This window comes from Hermetia illucens, chromosome 3 (genome assembly GCF_905115235.1).
Source record: "Hermetia illucens chromosome 3, iHerIll2.2.curated.20191125, whole genome shotgun sequence".
Lineage (NCBI taxonomy): Eukaryota > Metazoa > Arthropoda > Insecta > Diptera > Stratiomyidae > Hermetia > Hermetia illucens.
The window spans coordinates 133,037,592-133,058,528 of record NC_051851.1 but is presented as its reverse complement, the minus strand read 5'-3'; the positions used below and the strand labels follow the sequence as shown (position 1 = coordinate 133,058,528).

At 37.9% G+C, this 20,937-nt stretch overlaps 1 protein-coding gene across 8 annotated transcripts in view; it reads right to left on the bottom strand.

Moving 5' to 3' along the window:
* The window catches only part of LOC119651024, a 145,583-nt gene that overhangs the window by 77,311 nt on the left and 47,335 nt on the right, over positions 1-20,937 (bottom strand). For 5 of the 8 annotated variants that reach the window (XM_038054328.1, XM_038054332.1, XM_038054331.1 and 2 more), the window contains exons 1-2: positions 593-791; positions 150-508 (exon numbers count right to left, since the gene is read on the bottom strand). In XM_038054328.1, the coding sequence (XP_037910256.1) occupies positions 150-299 (150 nt within the window). In that variant the 5' untranslated portion in view covers positions 300-508; positions 593-791. Of the gene's footprint in view, positions 1-149; positions 509-592; positions 792-20,937 lie in introns of those variants that run through there. The other 3 variants (XM_038054334.1, XM_038054336.1, XM_038054329.1) reach the window with 2 other exon arrangements.

The window sequence follows — 20,937 nt, the reverse complement described above, 5'->3', positions numbered from 1 at the left end:
ATGGGATTAACGCAAACATCGAAGAAAAACTTGTCACCACATCACACTAGTGAGAAGAAAATATTCTCGACGTAATGTAAGAATAAAATCTCGCACGTCCCACAGTCGCTGCACAGAGAAATCAAGCAACACTTATTCCTACGACTTACCTTTCCATAAGCATTCTGTGGTCCAGTAATCCATCGATCAGCTTCCAAACGACCGGTTAATAGCGCTCCCGTATTTGGATCGACACGTTGCCATTCGCGAACTTCACGCTGAAATGGCGGACTGCCATTACTGCCGATCGCTACCTCCATTGTATCCTTCAGAAGCTCACAGCTACCGTTTAACTGCAGGCCCCAAAGACAGGTTTATTTGGCGGCTTCTTGCTGCGTCCAAGTTATACATCCAAACGCGTCTCCTTGGCAATATTACGCGCCCTACACGGTACGTTGGGTTACGTTGGTGGCATTCGTTAATCAAAAGTAACTTTTGTAAAGCCAGATCTCGACTTGACTCCGTTTAACTGTAAAGAAAATGGAAAGATAATGAATGGCTGCCTTAATGGAAATCACTGAGTAATCTGAAGTTTTCATGGTGAGTCTTATACCTAGTGAGGCATTAGTGAATGCCGAGCAAGGTTACCGATGGCTCGTTACCAATCGAAAAGCCAGACACAATTGATGGACTTAGAATTCACATTTTTGATTGTATCTACTGTTCCTCTCCCGAAAAGTCATATAAACTGGAAGATGCGTTTTGCTTCCGTCGCAGCATAAACCTAATGAAGACATTAGTTCTCGTCGAGAGGAAAGTAAGTTACTATTTGATGCGTAGGAACCTTCTATAATCGTCTTCAAATGCAATCATAAATTACATGAGTCAAATTATTAGTCATGGCTATCTGAGCAAATTATATACTTGGGAAGTTAGCCAAGCCAACCTCTAATCACGCAACTTGTGATTGCTGTTTGTTTCGTAAAGTTCACTGCTACATTAACGTTGACTAGATTATTATTACCGAAGATAATGCTTAGGTATCTCCATGTTAGCTAAGATCCGCTACAATTGATTTACATTTGGGTCTTTCAGATAGGAAGATCTTGTTAGCAGTCATGATTCTATGAGTAAGCAAGTGAGATTGCAGTGGAAAATGCAGCACAATCTCAACTGAACCAAAAAACTTTGTAGTAAATGTTTGTCAGCAAAGTAGGGAGAAAGAGTGAATGCAACCAGAATAAAACCGATTTGTTTACTTCGAAGCTACCCTTGAGTGTAGATAAAAGTTTAGAAGTCTTTATATTTCATACATTTCGCAGTTGGAACTTTAACAATCTCCAAGCTCCGAAAAAATTCTACAATTAACGGAAGACAATCTATACTTAACTAGCGGTGAAGGAGGGACAAATATACTTTTATTGTGAATTGACGTTAAACAGTTTTCCGAGACCCTCACAATATATCTGGAATGCTCTAAGTAGGAGGGGCATTCCGGAGAAAGTAATTATCAGAGCAACATATGATGGTGCAAAATGTCACGTGCTGCATCGAGATAAATTTGAGGTTCAAAGCAGAGCCAGGATTGTATTCTGTCTGATATTATTACTTCTTGTTGATGATGACCTTCTTCATACTGCCCTGTCCGGAGGACGTGCAGCAATTCAATGAACAATGACATCTTTCCTCAAACACCTCAAACAACTGTTTAGCGTCTCACCGGGTCATGGACTTTGGCCAAATGGCTCTGGATTTGGAAAAAAAGAAAGTAGAGTTGGACTGAAGATAAACGCCAACAAAACTAAGGGTCTCATTCTGGCGAGTCATCGCACCTAACATACCCTATCTGCGTTAATGAGGAGAGCATCGAAATCTATCTAAAATCCCTCGAGTTATCTCAACACTAAGATTAAGTTGAGATTGTTCTGAGCTAGTGTTCTTTCTGTGTTGCTAATTTTGAGTAGTACATGGAGAGTGAACTCCACTTTCGTCAATACCTGTCTGTGCCGAATCATCGGAGTACGCTAGCCTTAGACCATCTCAAACGAACAACTTGGTCGGCGCACAGGTTTGGTACTCGTATGCGTTGTGATAGGAAGGCGGAAGTGGCAGTGGATAGGGCACACATTAAGGAGGGGCGACAATTGCATTGCGGGCTATGCCATGCAGTGGAATCCATTCTCCCTAGATGGCCGACGAGTGGGTTGCCCCAAGGCACTTGGCGTAGAATAGTAGAGGAGGAGTGCGAGCTTCTGGGGAAACCGGGAGGGGTGGGAGCAGACGGACATTTCAGTTAACCGCGAGCGATGGCGCATATGTGTGGTTGATGCGCTATACCGCCCCAACAACAATATCAACAAGTGAAAAAGAATTAAATTTCAAAGTAAAGACAATTTGAATCTATAGCTAGAATCCATCTATCACCATCTGTTTTTGCCGTTATCTAGATTGTTGGAATTAAGGCCATGAAGAAAGTGCGCCATGGAGCGAAAAAGGTGATAGATGGCGCAACGTCCGGACTGTAGGTTGGATGCGGAAAAAGTTTAATGGCGTCGAGTTTTTTATTTTATCTTGGGTTTGTCTGGCAGGAGAACGCGCTTTACATTGATCAAAACCTGGGACATCCGATCAAGTTGGGCACAGTAGAGGTCTACGTCTATGGTTCGACCATTTAGAACCAGCTCGAACTGAATTATACCTTCGAAAGTCCATCAAACGCACAAAAGTGTCTTCCTTAAAAATCGATTCCGTTTTACAACGTGTTCCGCCATTTACCCGGGGTTCAACCATCAATTTTGTTTGTCTGCATTGAAACCTACTTTTCTTCCCAAGTAACGATTCTGCTGACAAAACGATCGTCACCTGGATTTGGCCACAATTTTTGGGAAGTCTCGACACGTCGTTGAGCTTGGATTTCAGTCTATTCTTGGACAATGTGGAGGCTAACGGACAATCTACGAATGCTGATTGAGGGATTTGCTACACTGGCTTCACGGATTGCGTGAAAATTCACAGTCGGAGGTCAACCTGAATGTGTTTTGTCTCCGAAGTCAGTGTCGTCGACGCTGAACCTGTTTCGCTCAGTAAATCCAAGACCATGTTCTCACCTTCAGCTTCACATATCTTTTTTGTTGCTGCCGCTGCACTGAAGCCTTGCTTCCAGTAATGGCGTAAAGCGACTCGAATTGCAGATTTTTCCATTATTTTTCAATGAGTAAAAAAAAAATAGTACATAGAACATGCATATCAGATTCCTTTCTTTAGCAAAAAATAATAAGACAAAAAGACAAGTCGGAAAAAACACTTTTGGTTTGCCCCTATATATTGTTGTCCTACTGCTTTAAACTTGTCATTTGCACACCATTAAGTATGATGTTAATGAAAATTATAAACTGAAACTGTGCGGACGAACTATGCTCCATAAAGGAATGAATAAGAGTCATATAATCCACTGTATATCTAATATTTATCGTTGAGAATCTACCAGGAGGTGCTTCCACGGATTAAAGGCACGTTCGATAAATAGGTTCAAAACGCACTGGCTGGTTAGGCGTTCCATGGTACTTTACAAGATTGATCAAGAAATATCCTTCGAATAAGATACTCTGGTACGGATTAGACAATGCCATCCGAGGGTACAACGTCACAGCGGAGATTCTGAAACCCTCTATAGCGGAATATGATACACACATCACAGGATTTTTATGAATTCACCATCAGCATGAGGTTACAGGAATTGTCACTGCGAAATAACAGGCGGATGTGGTCATCTAGCAAAGGAGTCCTAGCTTATTGGATCTTGGTGTTGCAACAGCGTCCAAAAGCGATGATGTTTACAAACCACAGGAAGCGGTAAAACTACGGTAATCTCAAAGTCGAATGCTAATTATAAGAGGGAGATGTCTGATGAAGCTTCAATGCAATAACACCACGGGCAAGAATGTCACCGGTTATCTATATATCTATATCTATAAATAAATGATGCAATCCACATCTCTGTACCCATCGCTCGAGAACTGAGAGAAGAGGAATTCGCGGGACAGCGTCTGCATCAAGGTTCGAGGCTAAAAGATGGAGGTTAAATCAAATGTGAAAGGCGAAACTTCAACGATGAGTATCGCTAGGGAGATATTTAAAACAGAGGAAAACCAATTTATAATTGCGAATAATATATTAAAAATTCAAAAAGAACTGTAAGAGACAAGATCTCTTTTTAGTGTTTGCCTTCAGTCCTCTAATATAGGACTGAGTATGAGGGCTTCAAAACTGAAGGAATACCCCACTGAAAAATAGGATGCTCTCGCTCGGTTCTATATACAGTAAAATGTCGTTGACAGCGTGTTGATTGAACCGATTGTGAGTCAGCTTCTCAATCTCGTTGCTTCGGGATGGAATCCTGGCCGTAATGAATGAATGTGCCCATTTTTGCGCTTGTCTCGCTACTATAGGTTTATTTTGCAAAGCATCAAGTGCGCTGATAATAACGCACTCCCATTGCAAATAAAAGGGGAAAAGTATTATAGAAGAAGAATAAAGAGATTGCGTAAATACCCTAGAAATAGATATATATGTAGCAAATAGAAATAAGCAAGTGTAGGGCATTAATTAATGTTATTACGATGGAATTTACCATTTGTTGATGTTTCAGTCAAAATGTTGATAACGATTAAATTTTCCTGAATGAAACCAAATTTAGTAAAGATCAACATCATAGAGGCGAGAAATTTTCTTTTTTCAATTGAGGTTATTTTTTGAATCAAGATTTAACCGGTTTAACCGGTTCAAGCGTCAATCCAATCCAATCAAGCGTCCATCCAATCCAATCCAGTAAATTAGTTAATCACGTTCAATGGTAATCGTTAATTGACAAAGTGATCACCTTGTGAAATATTTAAGGACTTACTTCCTATTCTACATTAGATTTTCAAGCTATTCGGCAATCCTGATTAACTTTTATTCTAAGTTGACCGGTAAATCGTGATTAATGATTAGACTGCTCATTAATCAACCAACTTAGACAAATCATTAATAACGGTAATCGTAAATCTTTAGTCGCGAATAACTTTTTACGAACAATGCTAACCAGAGGAGAAGACAGGAGTGGTACTAATCCTTAACCTGGCGGACAATAGAGGAAATATGTATGTTGGAACCCACGAGATGACTACATACAGTGTGGGGTAAATATATTTTTTCTTCTTCTTTTTCTTCAGCCTTTGTCCCGTTCACAAGCGGGGTCGGCTCGTCGTGATCGGCTTCGCCATTTGGCTCTATCGAATGCCTGATCTGGGTGCAATCTCGAGGCTTTCAAATCCCCATCCAGCTTATCAAGCCACCGTTGCTTAGGTCTGCCTTTTGGTCGTTTACCATCGACTTCGATGTTCAGACCAATCTTTGCAAGTGAATTCTCGTTTGCACGAATTGCGTGACCATACCATCGAAGACGCCTCTCTCGCAACTTTTCCACGATCGGTGCAACCCCATAACGATCGCGGATATCCTCATTTTGGATATGATCTAAACGTGTGACGCCACTAGTCCAACGTAGCATCTTCGTCTCCATTACCGCGAGACGCCGTTCATTGTCTTTTATGGTCGCCTAACACTCAGAACCATAGAGAGCGACTGGACGGACGACATTGCGGTAAATTTTAGATTTAAGACGTTCGTTGATACGTCGATCACAAAGGACACCAGTTGTGGAACACCACTTCATAATAAAGATGTGCAATAAACCAGAAGTATAGAGTTTCATTTTAAAAATTAATGGTCGGATCTTTTACGTCAGCATTCACATTTTTCCAATTAAACTAGGCCCCCAATATCTCTAATAGCGGGTAAAGTTGCCAATTTTATAATGTTGACTTTGAAAAACTGTTCAAACCTTTCAATAAAATCAAATCACAGCACACTGCAGAGACGTCAAGGAACATTTTTGGGCTCTGTATTTTTTTTTGGATAAAGCCGATTTGCGAAAATTTGGTGGATGAATAAACTAAGAATCATTGCTTAATTGAAAAATCATATTCATAATCATTCAATAATATAATAACGAATGCGACTCCACAAGGAGCAAAATACATAGGAGATCACGGCGATTAGCCTATAATTGTGAAAAGAATTTTTGCAGGCACTAAGAAATAGATTAAGCAAAAATCGAAGAAACGAGTTAGAATTTTACACAGTTCCGTATTGGGCCTGGAGACATAAATATCGCTTTGAGTTAAAAGAGCTTCCAAGCTGTCAACAACCTGGATCAAACAATATTCCATTTTCCAACGTTTATTCTTCACTTTCAATGTTTCTTCTTCACTGATAACACACAGCTCTCGATCTCGTTCCTCGAATTCAAATCCCATTCGACATGGGTATTTGTGTTCGGCTTTGTGTTATCCTATTTTTATAGGTTTATCACCTGAATAGCAATAAGTGTGATAATGATGCATCTGAAACACAGTTTCACGGAAAATTAAATAGGAAAAATTAACAATACGAAATAGATAATGTGTGAGCTTCTATACCCCACCAGCGGGGGAAATACATGAAATATACCTCAGATAAAAAAGGGAATACATTTTCTTTTCTAAATTTTTTATTGCTCATATACTGGTATTTCGAGGACCAGTTGTCCTCTTCCTCAGTGAGTTTTTGTCTTTGTCGAGAACATACGAAATAGAGGCTGGTTCGCCCAACAAATTTAAGGTACCAACCCATAAAAATGCGGCGATAACCAAGAAGTGTATTGAGAGACTAGAAGAGAAACTAACTCCGCTGCTGCAGAATATTTTCGACGGAAATTTAAACAACACTTGGTGGGATTCGATAATACGATACCACAGGACAATTTTTCACAAAGTAGGATTTCACATATAAAAGACCTTTTCTGAATGAACTCTAACCAGAATTAATAAGAAAAGAGAAATACTATTCAGTTAATTTTGTAATTGGATATTATAATAGCTATATATAAGCTGCCTACTACTTTTTGTCCCAAATCTCTCCTCAATTATTCGTCTCCGTCCTCGTGACGCAGAAACATCCGTGCCAAAGCCCCTGCTACGTTAGGAGAGATACCAGACTCAGATGAAGGTGAAATACAACCTTAGGATGATCAGGACTCAAGCTCGGACTTTAAAAATGGCACTAAATCAAAATTTCTCTCCCACCCTTATGATTGGACAAAATAATATTCTGCGAGAAAACTTGGTTCCGCCAGAAAACATTCCTTTTCTTCACCTTCATATTAAGCTAGACTCTAAAGCATTTTATCAAATATCTCCTCAAAGACGGGAAATATTTCAAATGCTTGACTAAAAAGTTTCAAAGTCTCTCGGAGGGGAAGTTAAAAGAAGATATATTTGTTGGGTCAGATATCGGAGGACTCCTAGCGGATCAGGACGTTGTCAATATCAAAGCAGATTTCCAGAAGCAAGAATAGTTCGCATTTAAAGATATTGTAGACAGATTTTTCAGTAACAATAAAAATCCTGACTATAAAAATATAATCAGAAAAATGCTTAAATCATGCAACTCAAAGTACATTTTCTCCAAACTCACCTGAATTATTCTGCTGAGAATTTAGGAGCTATGAGTGAAAGAGAAGAAGAACGTTTCAATCAAGATATCTAGAAGATAGAAAAAAGATATGAAGGAAATTAGAGCATAATAATGATAGCAGACTGCTTTATGCTACAGAGGGGCATTCACGATTGCAAGAGAAGCAAGCAGAATCAGACTGGATATCAATACCAATAAAACCGAGTTAACATGAAAAATTTAATTTAGTTTCCCTTTTGCTTTACTAGCTTTTATTTATTTGCTACTAAACATGTAAGTGACCAAAAAGCCAGCCGAAACGACCATGTGTTGATACGCTGGATGCTATTTTGAAAGCCTCGTCACTGCATCCATATCAGGCCTTCTATAGCCAACCAATCACGACGAGCCGGCCCCGCGTGTAAAAGGGGCAAAACCTAAAGAAAAAGAAGAAGAAGAATTCGAAGCCAAGGCACTAAGGAAGGCGATAACTAGTCGGCGACGTTGTTTCTGCCAAGATAGAACAAAAGCTTAGCGTCACCCGACGCATTAATAGCGCCAGATCCACCTTTGCTGTTTTGTCTAAAATTTGGAAATGTAGATAGCTCAACGTCATCATCAACAACTTTAGGTCATTCCGCGCTAATGTTCTCTCTGTCTTCTATATTATGTGTATCCGCCGTGTTATCGGTGTACGTAGGTACAGAGTACAAGAAAATCTCGAATGATGGCCCAAATGGGTGTACCAGCCAGTTATCATTAGACGTGTTAATGAAAGGACGGAAGTGGCAGTGGATAGGTCACACTTTAAGAGAGGAACCTATTTTCTCGAATGGCGGACGAATGGATCTCCTTATAAGTCCATGGCGCAGAACAGTAAAGGAGAAGTGTAAAGTCCTCAGGAAGACCTAGAAAAAAGTAAAGCACATTTCGTCGAAGCAAGAAAGATGGCGTGGTGTTCGCACTCTGGTTCACTTAGGAAATATTGCCCACCATATGTAGCTTGTGATAATATTCCAACAGGGCTTTTGAAACAACGTGACCAGTGGACTAGAAATGCTAGCTAACTTCGACAGCCTCTAGAACCAAAACTACAATTTGCCACGCATAACATTATAATTGCCTTCGAAGAGACATCTCCAAATTCACTGAAAGTAAATATTTATTTCGGATGAGTGCAATCATTTCCAAAAATAAGAGAGACCAGTTTGTTGATCATCCAACATTGTATGTGTTTTGTGATTGTTGCAATAATTTGATTTTCTTTTTCTGCATATCAAAGCCAACACATTCTAGGATATCTCACTACTAGCTGTATTTGAACGCTCTTGGGCAATGAACAAAAAGTTTTGGCTTGTTATATGTATTATGTAGATATATATACCATATCCGCCACAGGCAGAACCTCATGAGATGAAAATAGGCAATAGCACCATATTAGACTGAACGAAATAATCATTCTCACTATGTATCCACCCTGAGCGCTCATAGTTCTAATTCATGGTGGGTACTTTTTTATTCTAGTGTCCTAGAAGAAACCTCTGTAGACAAACCATGCTCTGAATAAATTTAAAATAGACGGTGCTCTACACCTATCGAAAAGCAATAAAACTATATGTAGTCCTTAGCTATACATTAAAAAAAAGTGCTCACAAAATGGAATATCGTGAATGAATATTTTGTGCACGATGACAGGCCAGAAAAATCTCCCATCAGAACTGCTGCAAATAAAATGAAGATAGCAACGATGCGTAATCCTCATATAAAACCCGGAAGAAAAGTAGCAGATTAGCTAATTAACATGAGATGTCAGCTACTGTTCCTTCTGGTATGTGTGTTCTTTTATGTGTAACCCAAGTGAATGGCTTAAAATCACCATAAGTTAAGCTTCCTTATGAAACTCAAAGAGCTTAATACGATGGACATAATTGTATCACCTAATAAGATCCACTTTTCGAAATTTGTGGTCCCTGCAGTCCATAAGAAATCAAAGTATATTTAAATAAGGTCAACTCGTTTCTCAATCTTAATTCGCCCATAATTCCAGTTGATAAATTAATGGCATCGACCATGCGATTTTTTCGCTGAACTCAGCATGATATAAACTTAACTCTTTTCCTAGAAAAATATTAATTTTTACAGGCAGACAACGGCATTGGTTATTCACCCTCTTTCTTACTCACGGAATTCGAGTAAATCTTGACAGCGTGCAAGACATCAGCTGCCAATTGTCTGAGGAAGAATAACCGGTCCATGTGGAATAATCGATCCTATCCCATAATGTCAAACCTGAAAAAAGTAGTTTGCGGTTCCATATAAAGATCTGAGCCAACATCGTATCGGTATGTTACTTCTGTGATATTAAAACCCACACATTGGTGGAGAAATCGATCGCAATTTCCAAAATTTTTTTCCTATTCAGTGTTGACTCAGAGGAGGCGTTAAGGTGTTATTTTCTTTAATTATCGTATTGAGTTTCTATCGTGGCTGCAAGTGATTGATGGCTATTATAAATGATGTTCTCTTTTTTAGTGGAGGAGAAAGGAACCGTCTATTTGCAACAAATAGGTAAGTATTAAATATTTTCCACATAAAAAAAACGGACATCGACCTGTTGCCAAATATGGGAAGTTAATAATTTGACAAGATTAATGTTAAGATCGGGATTGGGACCTGAAATTCATAAAACACTCAGTTCTCCTTTCATATGGTTGCAAATATTATTAAGTTAATGTGCATAAATCCATTCACGTACATAGAGCTTTCATAAAAGGAAAAGTTCAGGCACTCTTAACAAAACTGAAATTTGAGTACTTCCAAAATTATTTTTGGTTGCAGGCTACAAGGTAAAGGTGAAGATCTTGTTATAACAGAAAAGCATAAAGAAGTCATTTTTAAGGAAACAGTCAAAATTGGCTGGATATTCCACCATTGTATTTGCAAATGTAGAGTTTTGTCCTTAATAAATTCAGTGTCAGTGATAATTCATATTGAAGGTTATTTTGGTGTATCTATTCGCTTTCAGGAATGAGCGCTAAAAAATAAGCCAATGTGTTTACGGGGAGCATTCGCTCGTATTTACATATTAGAACTAGCAACTTTCCCATCATCGATCCGACATCAAGTCGATGAGGACTCAGAACTCCTTCAACCATCAAACAAAAATAATTTCTCTTCGGCCCTCAATCCTCAAACAAAAATGGTTTGAAATAATGAAAAATGTTTTTTAGCTTTCCCGCTCGGTAGTGGAGTCGGCTCTTCTGGAAGAAGTTCACCACTTGTCTTGATGGTAAGATATACATATTCTGTATGGATTCGCCGGGTTTTAAGGTCGGTGTTTAGGTTGTTGACCCATCGCGGCCATGGTTCCATCCACATCCACATTGCGTCCAATTTCAGATAATGAGTTACCAACACTGCAAATGATGTGGCTGCACTATCGAAAGTGCTTTCCTCATCACCTCCAGCAAGAGGGATAAGTTTTTCTAAATATTGCATATCTCCTTTCATATTAAGTGTATATACTTTTCTCTCGGCCCAAAAAGTCTTTTGGTTATATATAATCACCCGTGTGAAAAAATGGTTGTTTGTATGCTCGTCCAACCTTTTTAATTTTCTTACTCATCAGAAAAAAATTAGCCTGCTATCATCGTAAAAATATCGTGCCTTACTTCCAGCGTCTTGATGACGTAGTCATTGATTCTTTTTTCAGTGCTTTTTTAAGGGACGATTAAACTCCAGGAACCAAATAACCGAGAAGACAAACAAACAAGGAGAGAAGAACGCGAAAGGATAAAATAAAGTACTGGCGTAAGGCAAATAAATTAACAGTTCAAGTAGCAAAGCGATGAAGTGGCAAAATTACTTTCGACTCCAAATGAGAATAAGGACCAGTCACAAACCGCCCTTGCAGGATACACGAGTGTAATGCTGATTACGTCATCTGCGCTCAAGACTTTGAGGGGTACCTTTGTGTGGGAAGAAATACTCCCGAAATTATCAATGTTTGTTGATTAGCAAAAAGTTTAGATAGTATTAGAACAACAATCCTCGATCCTCCAAGATCGCTTACATTAACAACCGAGTTGACTTTTGTCAACCACAATAGTAGAGTTATCACCGAAACTGAGAAAGAGTCCAACTCCACTAAAGTATCCACTGAATCGTACTTGTTTGCAACATTGAAATCCAGTTCTAGAACAGAGCGCAGATCTTAACTAATATAGGAATAGGCTTTGAAGCCTAGAACGAAATCGGCACCCACATAAACCTTTAAAGGCTTGCCGATAAAATTTGAGAAAGAAAAAAAGGCTATGTCAACCACCTGGACGTAAACTTCTCGCTACCCAGAAGCCGCAATCAAAGAAAGGAAAGAGTTAGGGCGGATAGAATCCCCACTGATGCTTTTTAAATTGAAGGAAGGCTCCGCCTTGAGTTCTAAAAGTAGCGAAAACTATAGATGATATCAACGCATCTGATGATGAGAATTCAAATTGGTTATCAGTCAGAAGGAACAAATAAACAAGGATAGCACAGACGAAAGTAAGTAATGCTTCGACAAGTTGAAGGTGAAACATTTAATACTATGATCAAGAAATAGTAAGACTTTTTAAATAAAACAGAAATTTATTTCGTCTTCTTCAAAGTAATACCCTCCGGATGCAATACATTTATGCCAACGTTTTTTTCCAGTCCTCGAAACAGATGTTAAAATCGATTTCCTGAATCGCCTTTAGGGCCTTCTTCGAGGCGGTTTGAATCTCCTCAATCGAATAAGGCGGCTGCAGTACGATATGCATTGAATTTTTTATGAAAATGTCATGGAGAACCAATGGTGTGTGCGAAGGTGCATTATTGTGGTGAAGAAACCAAGAATTGCTGGTCCTTTAAAATCGATTGATCGTTCAAAATCGATTGAATTGAGCCAAATGATACGTTGGTGAGTGACGATTTTTGAGCACAGAATCCTTGATCTGGTTGACGCGGTTCTCACTGGTAGACTTGGAAGGACGACCAAGACGCTCATCATCCTCAACGCATCCTCTGCTTTCTTTGTATGATCTACAACCTACGAGAAACTTCTGAGTGAATCTGTTTTTGAAGATGAAACTAGATTTCCCTTCTTTAAAGCATCGGGTTTATAAAATAAACTTGTGACATCGGGCATCCTTTTGTTAGCCAACAAGCAGTACCTCCAGAGAAATCAGGGTATTTATAATGCTCCTCCATCTTGCAGCCGACAAATAATTAATTAATGGTGGTGACCTCCATCCTAATAGGTAGATTTCCATTTAAAGATTTCAATCAAAGAAATTAGGTGAAAAGGCTACAAAGAAATTTCTTCAGGCCTTGTACTGGTACTTCTTGAGAGCCGTCCTCTTTCCACGCCAAACTGCTAACCAGTCTATGGAAACTAAAAGGGCGTGAACTGTTACTGTTGTTCAAGTTCTAATAAGCATCGGAAACGATAACTAATCTATATCTTAACCTTTATAAGATTTTATGTAAAACAAACCCTTATTAAAATCGATTTACTGTCTCTCTAGCCATCTGTTTGTCGGTCACTCGCAATTTCTCAGAAACAGTGGAAGAAGGGGACCGTGAATAGCGTTCTATGTAGAACTTAAGAGGGAGGAGGAGGGGGGGGGCAAGATTGTCGTGTGGGATATTAAATGAAAAATCTCGATTAGTACTTTTCAATGCTGGCCTCAGTTCTGATATTCAATGCAAGAGAGTAATCATCTTCTTCACGGACACATTCTCAGAAACTACCTAACCGAAAAATCTACAAAAAGATCACGAAGCCTCCAAGGCTATACCGTGCCAAGGCTCCGTAATACCCTCCATAGCGAGATTTATTCGAATAAAGTTAACAATAGTATACCACTATCATTTTTAGTAATTGACTGTAAAACCCCCCTTAAGTACTTACCTTGGTTGGAGGAAATCGCATTATAAGTTATGATAAGACAAAACTGTCGCCGCTTTAGTGCAATTCTGACATAATATATGCACATACATTACATGCTATGTACAAATGGCATAAATGTCTAGCCGAATATTTTTATATAAAAAATATACAAAACCTTTCATACCCGAACTATTCACCTTCTGATTTCCCGACGCGATATTATATGGTTTTCATTAATAGCATGCAATAGAGTGCATTTTTAGCTAGCGGGTCGATGCTGGCAATAAGAAAACATTTATTTATGTGCTGTTTGGAAGCGGGGATTACGTAAGGCAATATTTGCATAGAAGTAGGCCACCATGTTCTTCGTCTCCCAAAAAAGGTTAATAACTCGATGCGAGTGCCCGGTGCTGCCAAGCAAAGGATTAGCGGGTATATATATAATATAAGTATATTTTGGAAGTCAGTCAGAAAATCCGAAAGCTCGTCTATCGGGTATCCAAGAGAGCCTTCCTTTAAGCACTGCAAAGAAGGGACCCCGAATCATTTTGGAATTTATGGCATTCTGGTTCTTTGATTTCAAAACGGAAGTCGAGGGTCATAAATACATATTGAAAATTCGGGTGATAAGTGAGGAAACTTGCAATTTTTTGGGAGGGTCTTCTTATGTGTGGCTAGTGAAACTAACGAACACATAATCTTAGAGTGTAAGGATTATACCCGGTTTCCGGTTAAGGGTAGATGGTATAATAAGTTTTTAACCTTCAACAAATCTTTTTGAGTAGAGATTCTTGCATGATTGATGACCTTTCGGAGGGAGGATGCAGACAACCTTTTATTTCACCCGAAGGAATACTAAATCTTGATTTTTCGGATCTCAACCACCCTCGATTCTACAATGCATTCTGTTTTTCCCGGAACTCGTCCTTTTATATACTAAAACTTATCGTGTGTTTCTGGCAACATAAGCTAATTGCCTGGCATCAGTCCTGTTGGTGTACTTTATGGGTTTTATCAGGTCTTGTTTGGAATATTAGCTGGGTCCCAGAGGACAAAAAAAAATGACAACAACAATAAGGGAAGCATCGTTCCTAAGTTGATTTAAAATCAAAAGTTCGAGTAGGATTTATCATGAATAGAATTCTACATATCTAAAAAGCTCATCAGAATTCACAGTTTGGGCTAGTAATAGTCCGGAACTAACGACCACCATTAATCAAAAGCGAGTTTTCTGATGAGGAAGTGTGAAATTTCATTGGTGTATGATTGTGACGTGACATGCAGTGGTCGTCCAATGATTGCGCGAGAAAGGAGTTAGCAGCGGGTCCGTTTTTGCAGGGTTAACATCCACTGTTTACTACTTAGGCAAATGGCCAAAAATTTGAATTTCTCATGAAAAATGTTGTTTTTGAAAACCAAACAGATAAAAATAGGTCGTTGCGGAGTCAGCGTTTTTCTGAATAGTGTCAAAAAGCTTGACCATCCCAATAAAATCACAATTTTCTACTTCCTCAATCATTTAATCCGAGATTTGATATCACTTTCGACAGCTACAGAAAATTACTTATAAATGGATATTTCTCCAATTGGATATTTTTCCAAATACAACGGTCACCATCACTCGAAGGTACAACTGTTTAAAAATCAAAGAAATTTCATAATAAACTTTTTATATAAATTTCAATGTGCATTATTGTAACTTACTTTAAAGTTCAAAACCTGAAAAACTGATAAAATATTTTACCTTTCCATTGACATGTGAAAATGATGGGCTTAATTACGGAAAATTTAGGAATATTACACATTAAATAGGAGGAATAGGCGGGTTAATATGGAGCAAATTCACTTAAATATGGTAGTTCTGATGTTTTAAGGCATTAATTTTCCATTGTTCACATTTGAAATTATTATTTAAGTGTAGACTAGGTTTTTTCCCATTTAAGCGTAATATTCATAAATTTCCCATAATTAAGCCATTATTTTTACATATCATTTGAAGGCTACGATGAGACTACTTTTGTCAACTTTTCAGGTTTGTAAATTTGAAGTACCGTTATAATAATGCATATTGAAATTTGGAGGAAAAATCGATTTTTCAAGTTTGAACAGTGAAAGTGAGGATGACCTTTACGTATCAAACTGGAATTAAATGATTGAGGTAGTGAAAAATTATGATTTTGTGGTAAGGTCTAGTTTTTTTGACACTATTCACGAAAAACGCTATAACTCTTTAACGGTGAAAGATCCACTTTTCCTCAAACAAGTAATACTATCCACCAATTAAATTTCTTCCATCGTGAACGGGACACTCTGTATAACACACTGATTGATTTTAAGTCTTGTTGAAACATGTTCAGATGCTGACAAATTAAGTTTCCATTATTATTCTTATCTATTCTTATCTTCTCAATTGTAAAATCCCGACCAAAAAAGCTTTTGGAGTATTGGTATCTTAAGATGGAAGGTATTTCCTAAATTCATGTCCTAAAATATCCACCGGCGAGCCTGCACTCCAACTGCTTGAAGTGAATAGAAGTCCATCTCGGCAAACAGGAGGTGGTCGCGTAGGTTTGAACTTCTGGCATTAAAATTTGAATACTTAGGACAAAGTTTTCACTTTCTAATAGAAGTACAGAGAGCATCTCTCTTAATCGTTGGTTTTTTTAATAGCGCAATATATTTTTTCCATCCTCAAATCAATGCTAGCTTCATATTTTTCAGTGCTGTCACTTTCAATCCACTTTGCGAACTCAAATTTCAAGGATGTTCTGCCAATTTGCTATTAAACTATAGCAATGATAAATGAATGTAATTATAACAATCTTATTCATCCTCGTTCTTTTATTATATTTGGTCATGCGGAGTTTTTGCAAAGAGATTCATCCCTGGCATGCTGGAGAATTCAAATTTATTACCACATCACAATATAAAGAAACTCTGGTTTGATTGCCTTCCACCTCAGAATTATTACAGTTTCATGTTACCTTGAACCAAATAAAAGCAGATCATGGAGCAACTACACCATAAACCTTTTTACACTGCGGTTGTTACTAAAAACTTAACAAGATAACTAAATACAATATTGGCACACAAAGAGGATTGTACATCCGACTTGTGAAGTAATAGCAGCTAATCAATCTGTGTTTCAACCGAAACATCATGCCAATCCACCACTCATTTGCTGGAGACTTTAACGAGTTATCTTATAACTCAAGAAAAAATAATAAATTTCATCCCATTTAGTAGAGTGCAGAGTGATTTAAAACGAAATTTAATTTATTGTCGATTTTCATTAACTGATTCAGATGTTTCATCATTTGTCCGTGCGGAAGCAAAAAAGGGACATGCTGACCTCGCAAACATTCACAACAAACAACATGAATTGATGACTCGACTATAAAAATAATTTACACGGGAAATCTTTCAACGATAGGCGAAGCAAACGGAGGATTTCATGGTATCTGTAACTGAAATTTCATTAAATCATTTCTATTTATAGCGAAACGTAACAATGGATGCATTGTATTAGGTAGATTCTTCCGGATGTTGGTTTTGTAATATGCAGATGAAATTTTGCCCAATTTTAAGGTTTCTTGAAGTTCAAAAGAAATTCGAAAATTAAAGCTAAATATTGGTTAATTCATATCTTGTATCCAATCGCTGACATCTAAAAGTTTAAACCCATTCTTAGACTAAACACAACAATTTAAATTCAATATTTTGCACAACAATAATACAGTTGATGAAATCGATGTTGTTAATAATTACTTGCATATATAATATGTATGCTATACGATAATGAGGCCTAGCAACAGGAATAAATATCAACCTTACTGAGTGGAACTAAAGAGAGGAATGCAAATGGTTGATTTTCCATCAAAGGTGAACAGTGTAGAAGGATTGGACTTTAAGGATGAAAAGGTACCTGAATTCGCATTGCTGATGAGCCTCAACCAAAAAGTTATGGACGTAACACCTTTTCAAGCAAATTTCCAGAAGTGATATGAGTATTGCATACTATATTATTATATTGATCTTCACGACGGTGTTAAGTTAACAAAATCTTCAGTGCTGATCAGCGTATAAATCCTCTTTTCTCTTTTCTTTAGTTTCTGCGAGAATTCGGAGGATACTGGAGAGAAGTGAGAAGAAAAAACAACAAGGAGCAACATATTCGAAAGTTTTAATCAGGAATTGACGGCTCAATTGTATTCATTCATAAACATATGTAATATGATTACGAATTATATTAAGTGAAAGACTAAAGCTCACCAAAGTTGAGAAAGCTTTGTATACTCAGACGAACAATCCAACTGTGGCCTACTGACCTATTATAACATTCATATATTACTCACACGAAAATGACAACTTGTACTTATCGAGACTTCCTTTGATAATTGCAGGAGTTCCTCCAAGCTGAGCAATACCTTGTCTTTTGTCATGTTGCAGTAACATAAACCACAATAGAATATACGGTTCTAACATGAACTTAAAGGAGGTTTGCCAGTAAATTTCGAAATTTAGTAATGTGCTATTCATAACTATATTTGAGCATAATGAAAGACAAATTTTATTTTTTAAATGCCGAATAGTGAGAGGACAACTGGTCCTCAAATACGGGTATATGAGGAATAAAAAACTCAATTTTCGGCATTTAAAAAATAAAATTTCTCTTTTTTAAGGTTTTGTGCAAAACGAAACCTTATTAAAATCGATTTACTGTCTGTCTATCTGTCACACGCAGTTTTCTCAGAGACGGTTGTAGCGATTGACACCAAATTTGGTGGAAAGGTGGGAACTGTGAACGTGAACTCTCACGCATACAGTGCACGCATCATTCTAGGTCAAATTTCAGGGGAGTCCCCATACATGCAAAACGGGGCTGTCAATTTTTTATTCACCAAATATAGTCATGTGGAGTATCAAATGAAAGTACTTTCCGAAGCCGATCTTAATTTTGACATTTATTGGAAAGGTGGGAAGTGAAGCAGGTTGAAAGTGATCATTTCTTTAACGGGGTCATTCTCAGAAACTACTTAACCGAAAAATCTGAAAAAAATCAAGAGGCTCCGAAATACCCTCCATGTTCAAATAAAATTAATAATAGTATATTACTATAATTTTCAGTAATCGACTGCAGAACCCGTCTTAAGTTCATCCTAGCACCGTGAAATTTTGCAGCAATGTAGACTATAATATAGAGCATAATCCTACCAAGTTTGGTGAATGAATGTGAAAAACAAAATGAATCTCGCTTTTACTAGCAAAGTTATACTAGGTCGAAATTGTCACTTCTTTGCAAATTCAAGACTTCGAGTGTTAACATTTGCTTGAAAGTTGACATTCTGGCATAATATATGCATATATTCGTGTTACATACTAATGGAACAAATGAACACTGAAATGTCTTTATAAAAGAAATACACAAAACCTTTCATACCTGAAGCGTGCAGCTTCCGATTTCCCGACTTGTTCCATTATAAAATAAGCCGAGAAAACGATACACACCACCGGAGAAATAGCAATGGCAATCAAGCTCATGTCGAAATTTAATCAACTGCTAAAACTCAAAAGAAAATGATAGCTAATACCAGCGAGGATATTCGTTTTTTAAAACTTTGCGTTGAATACCACATTACTCTAAAAAGCAACCAAACCAAAGCAAACCCGCAAATACCCGGATCTAATACTAGAAAAACTAATATTAGAAAAACTTCTTCTAAGGAACAGCTTCAATAATTGTTATAAAAAAATTTCTAACCTTACGCTCAAAGCGTATACCATTCACCTCCTAGGTAAAGAATCTTCAGGACAGAAAGGAACTATAGAGGACACTATCGGCAAAGTCCAGTGGGACTGCGAATCTGAAAAGCGAAGAAAACGACCGATCCTGATGAAAAAACTGAACTTTTAAGATACAAAAAACCATCAGAAATCAAGGCCAACGTAGAAAGCATCGCGAATCTTGTCGTTAACAAATCTTCAGAGACATTTTCAAAAACACAACTAGAGCTGCTTAATAATGGACTCAACTATGGGATCTGCAACAATAAAATTCCAAGGGAAGGAATTATCATCGACATTGAAACTGCCATAAATACGAAAAGGAAAAGGAAGAGATACGAAAACCAATACGAGAATAATAGAAAAAGCAGTAGAAAGGAAGGCAAGGAACATGGAAGAAGGAATTGTGGAAGAATCGAACACCAAACATGTTTATTACCTCCAAGCCGACAAAGGAAACAAAATAGTGATTATGAACAGAAATGCTACGACAAAGTGATCGTGGAAAAGCTGGAAAACGGAAACTTCCACGAATTAAGAACAAACCCAATACCGGACTCTATAAAACGAATTGAACGGACTCTAAAAGAATACTCAGACGTAATAGAGAACTCAGCAGCGCTCAGGACAACAAACCCGTCTCTTCCTCAGGTCAGATGTCTACCACAGATACACAAATCAAGTAATGAGATATGTGAGATTACAGCGGCGACAAATTCTCCAACACAGAAGATAGCACGATGGCTATTACAAAGATTCAACGAACTAGGGGTATCAACGGGAAAACGAACTATAAGGAACAGGGAAGAACTCATTGAAAAACTTCGAAACACAGAAACACTTTTGGATGAGGAATGTATGCTTTCATTTGACGTTAAAGCCCTTTTTCCTAGCATACCAGTAAAGGAAGCACTGGCATACTTAGAAAAAAAACTAATTAATATCGACGAATCACCGTGGGAATGGAGAAGGAAAGTACGATAATATATGAAGTTAGCTACCCTTTGTATGAGTGAAAGCTACTTCATGTTCGGGAATCTATACTTCAAAACCATAGGGGACGTCAACATGGGTAATCCGCTATCACCATTTATCAGCGACATCTTCATGGAGCGAATAGAGGAACATATAGAACAACTTGGTATTTTACCAAGATTCTGAGCCAGATATGTTGACGACATTTTTGCAACTGGGAAACGAAGCTAGTTTGAAACCATACTCAACAAATTGAATACGGTCCACAAGAATATTACATTCACCATGGAAGTCGAATACAACCACCAACTACCCTTCTTGGACTTACTCATCATCAACAAAAGAAGAAAAATCGAATTCGACATTTACCGAAAACCAACATCCACGCAGAGAATCACCCCAGCAACATCACAACACTCCTTCTCAAACTTAAACATGAGAAACGCCACATCATTGAAGCTGCGAAAAAGAGCGGGTTCAACAGGATGACCATAGAAGGAATAATCAGTAAAAAAATGACGAAAGTGGAAAGGAATAACCTGGCGACAGCTTTTACACAAGTGGGACCATCTAAAAAACATCGAGTTCTTATCATCCATTCTCAAATTCGCTACCAGATGAAAGCGTCCCAACGAAACGTAACATCGAACTAATATCTACCAGCAGACCAGATCAACTGAAGACACGATTAGGAAGCGTCAAGGACCCCAAGGAAGACAGGAATCTATCAAATAACCTGCTCCGATAGTGAA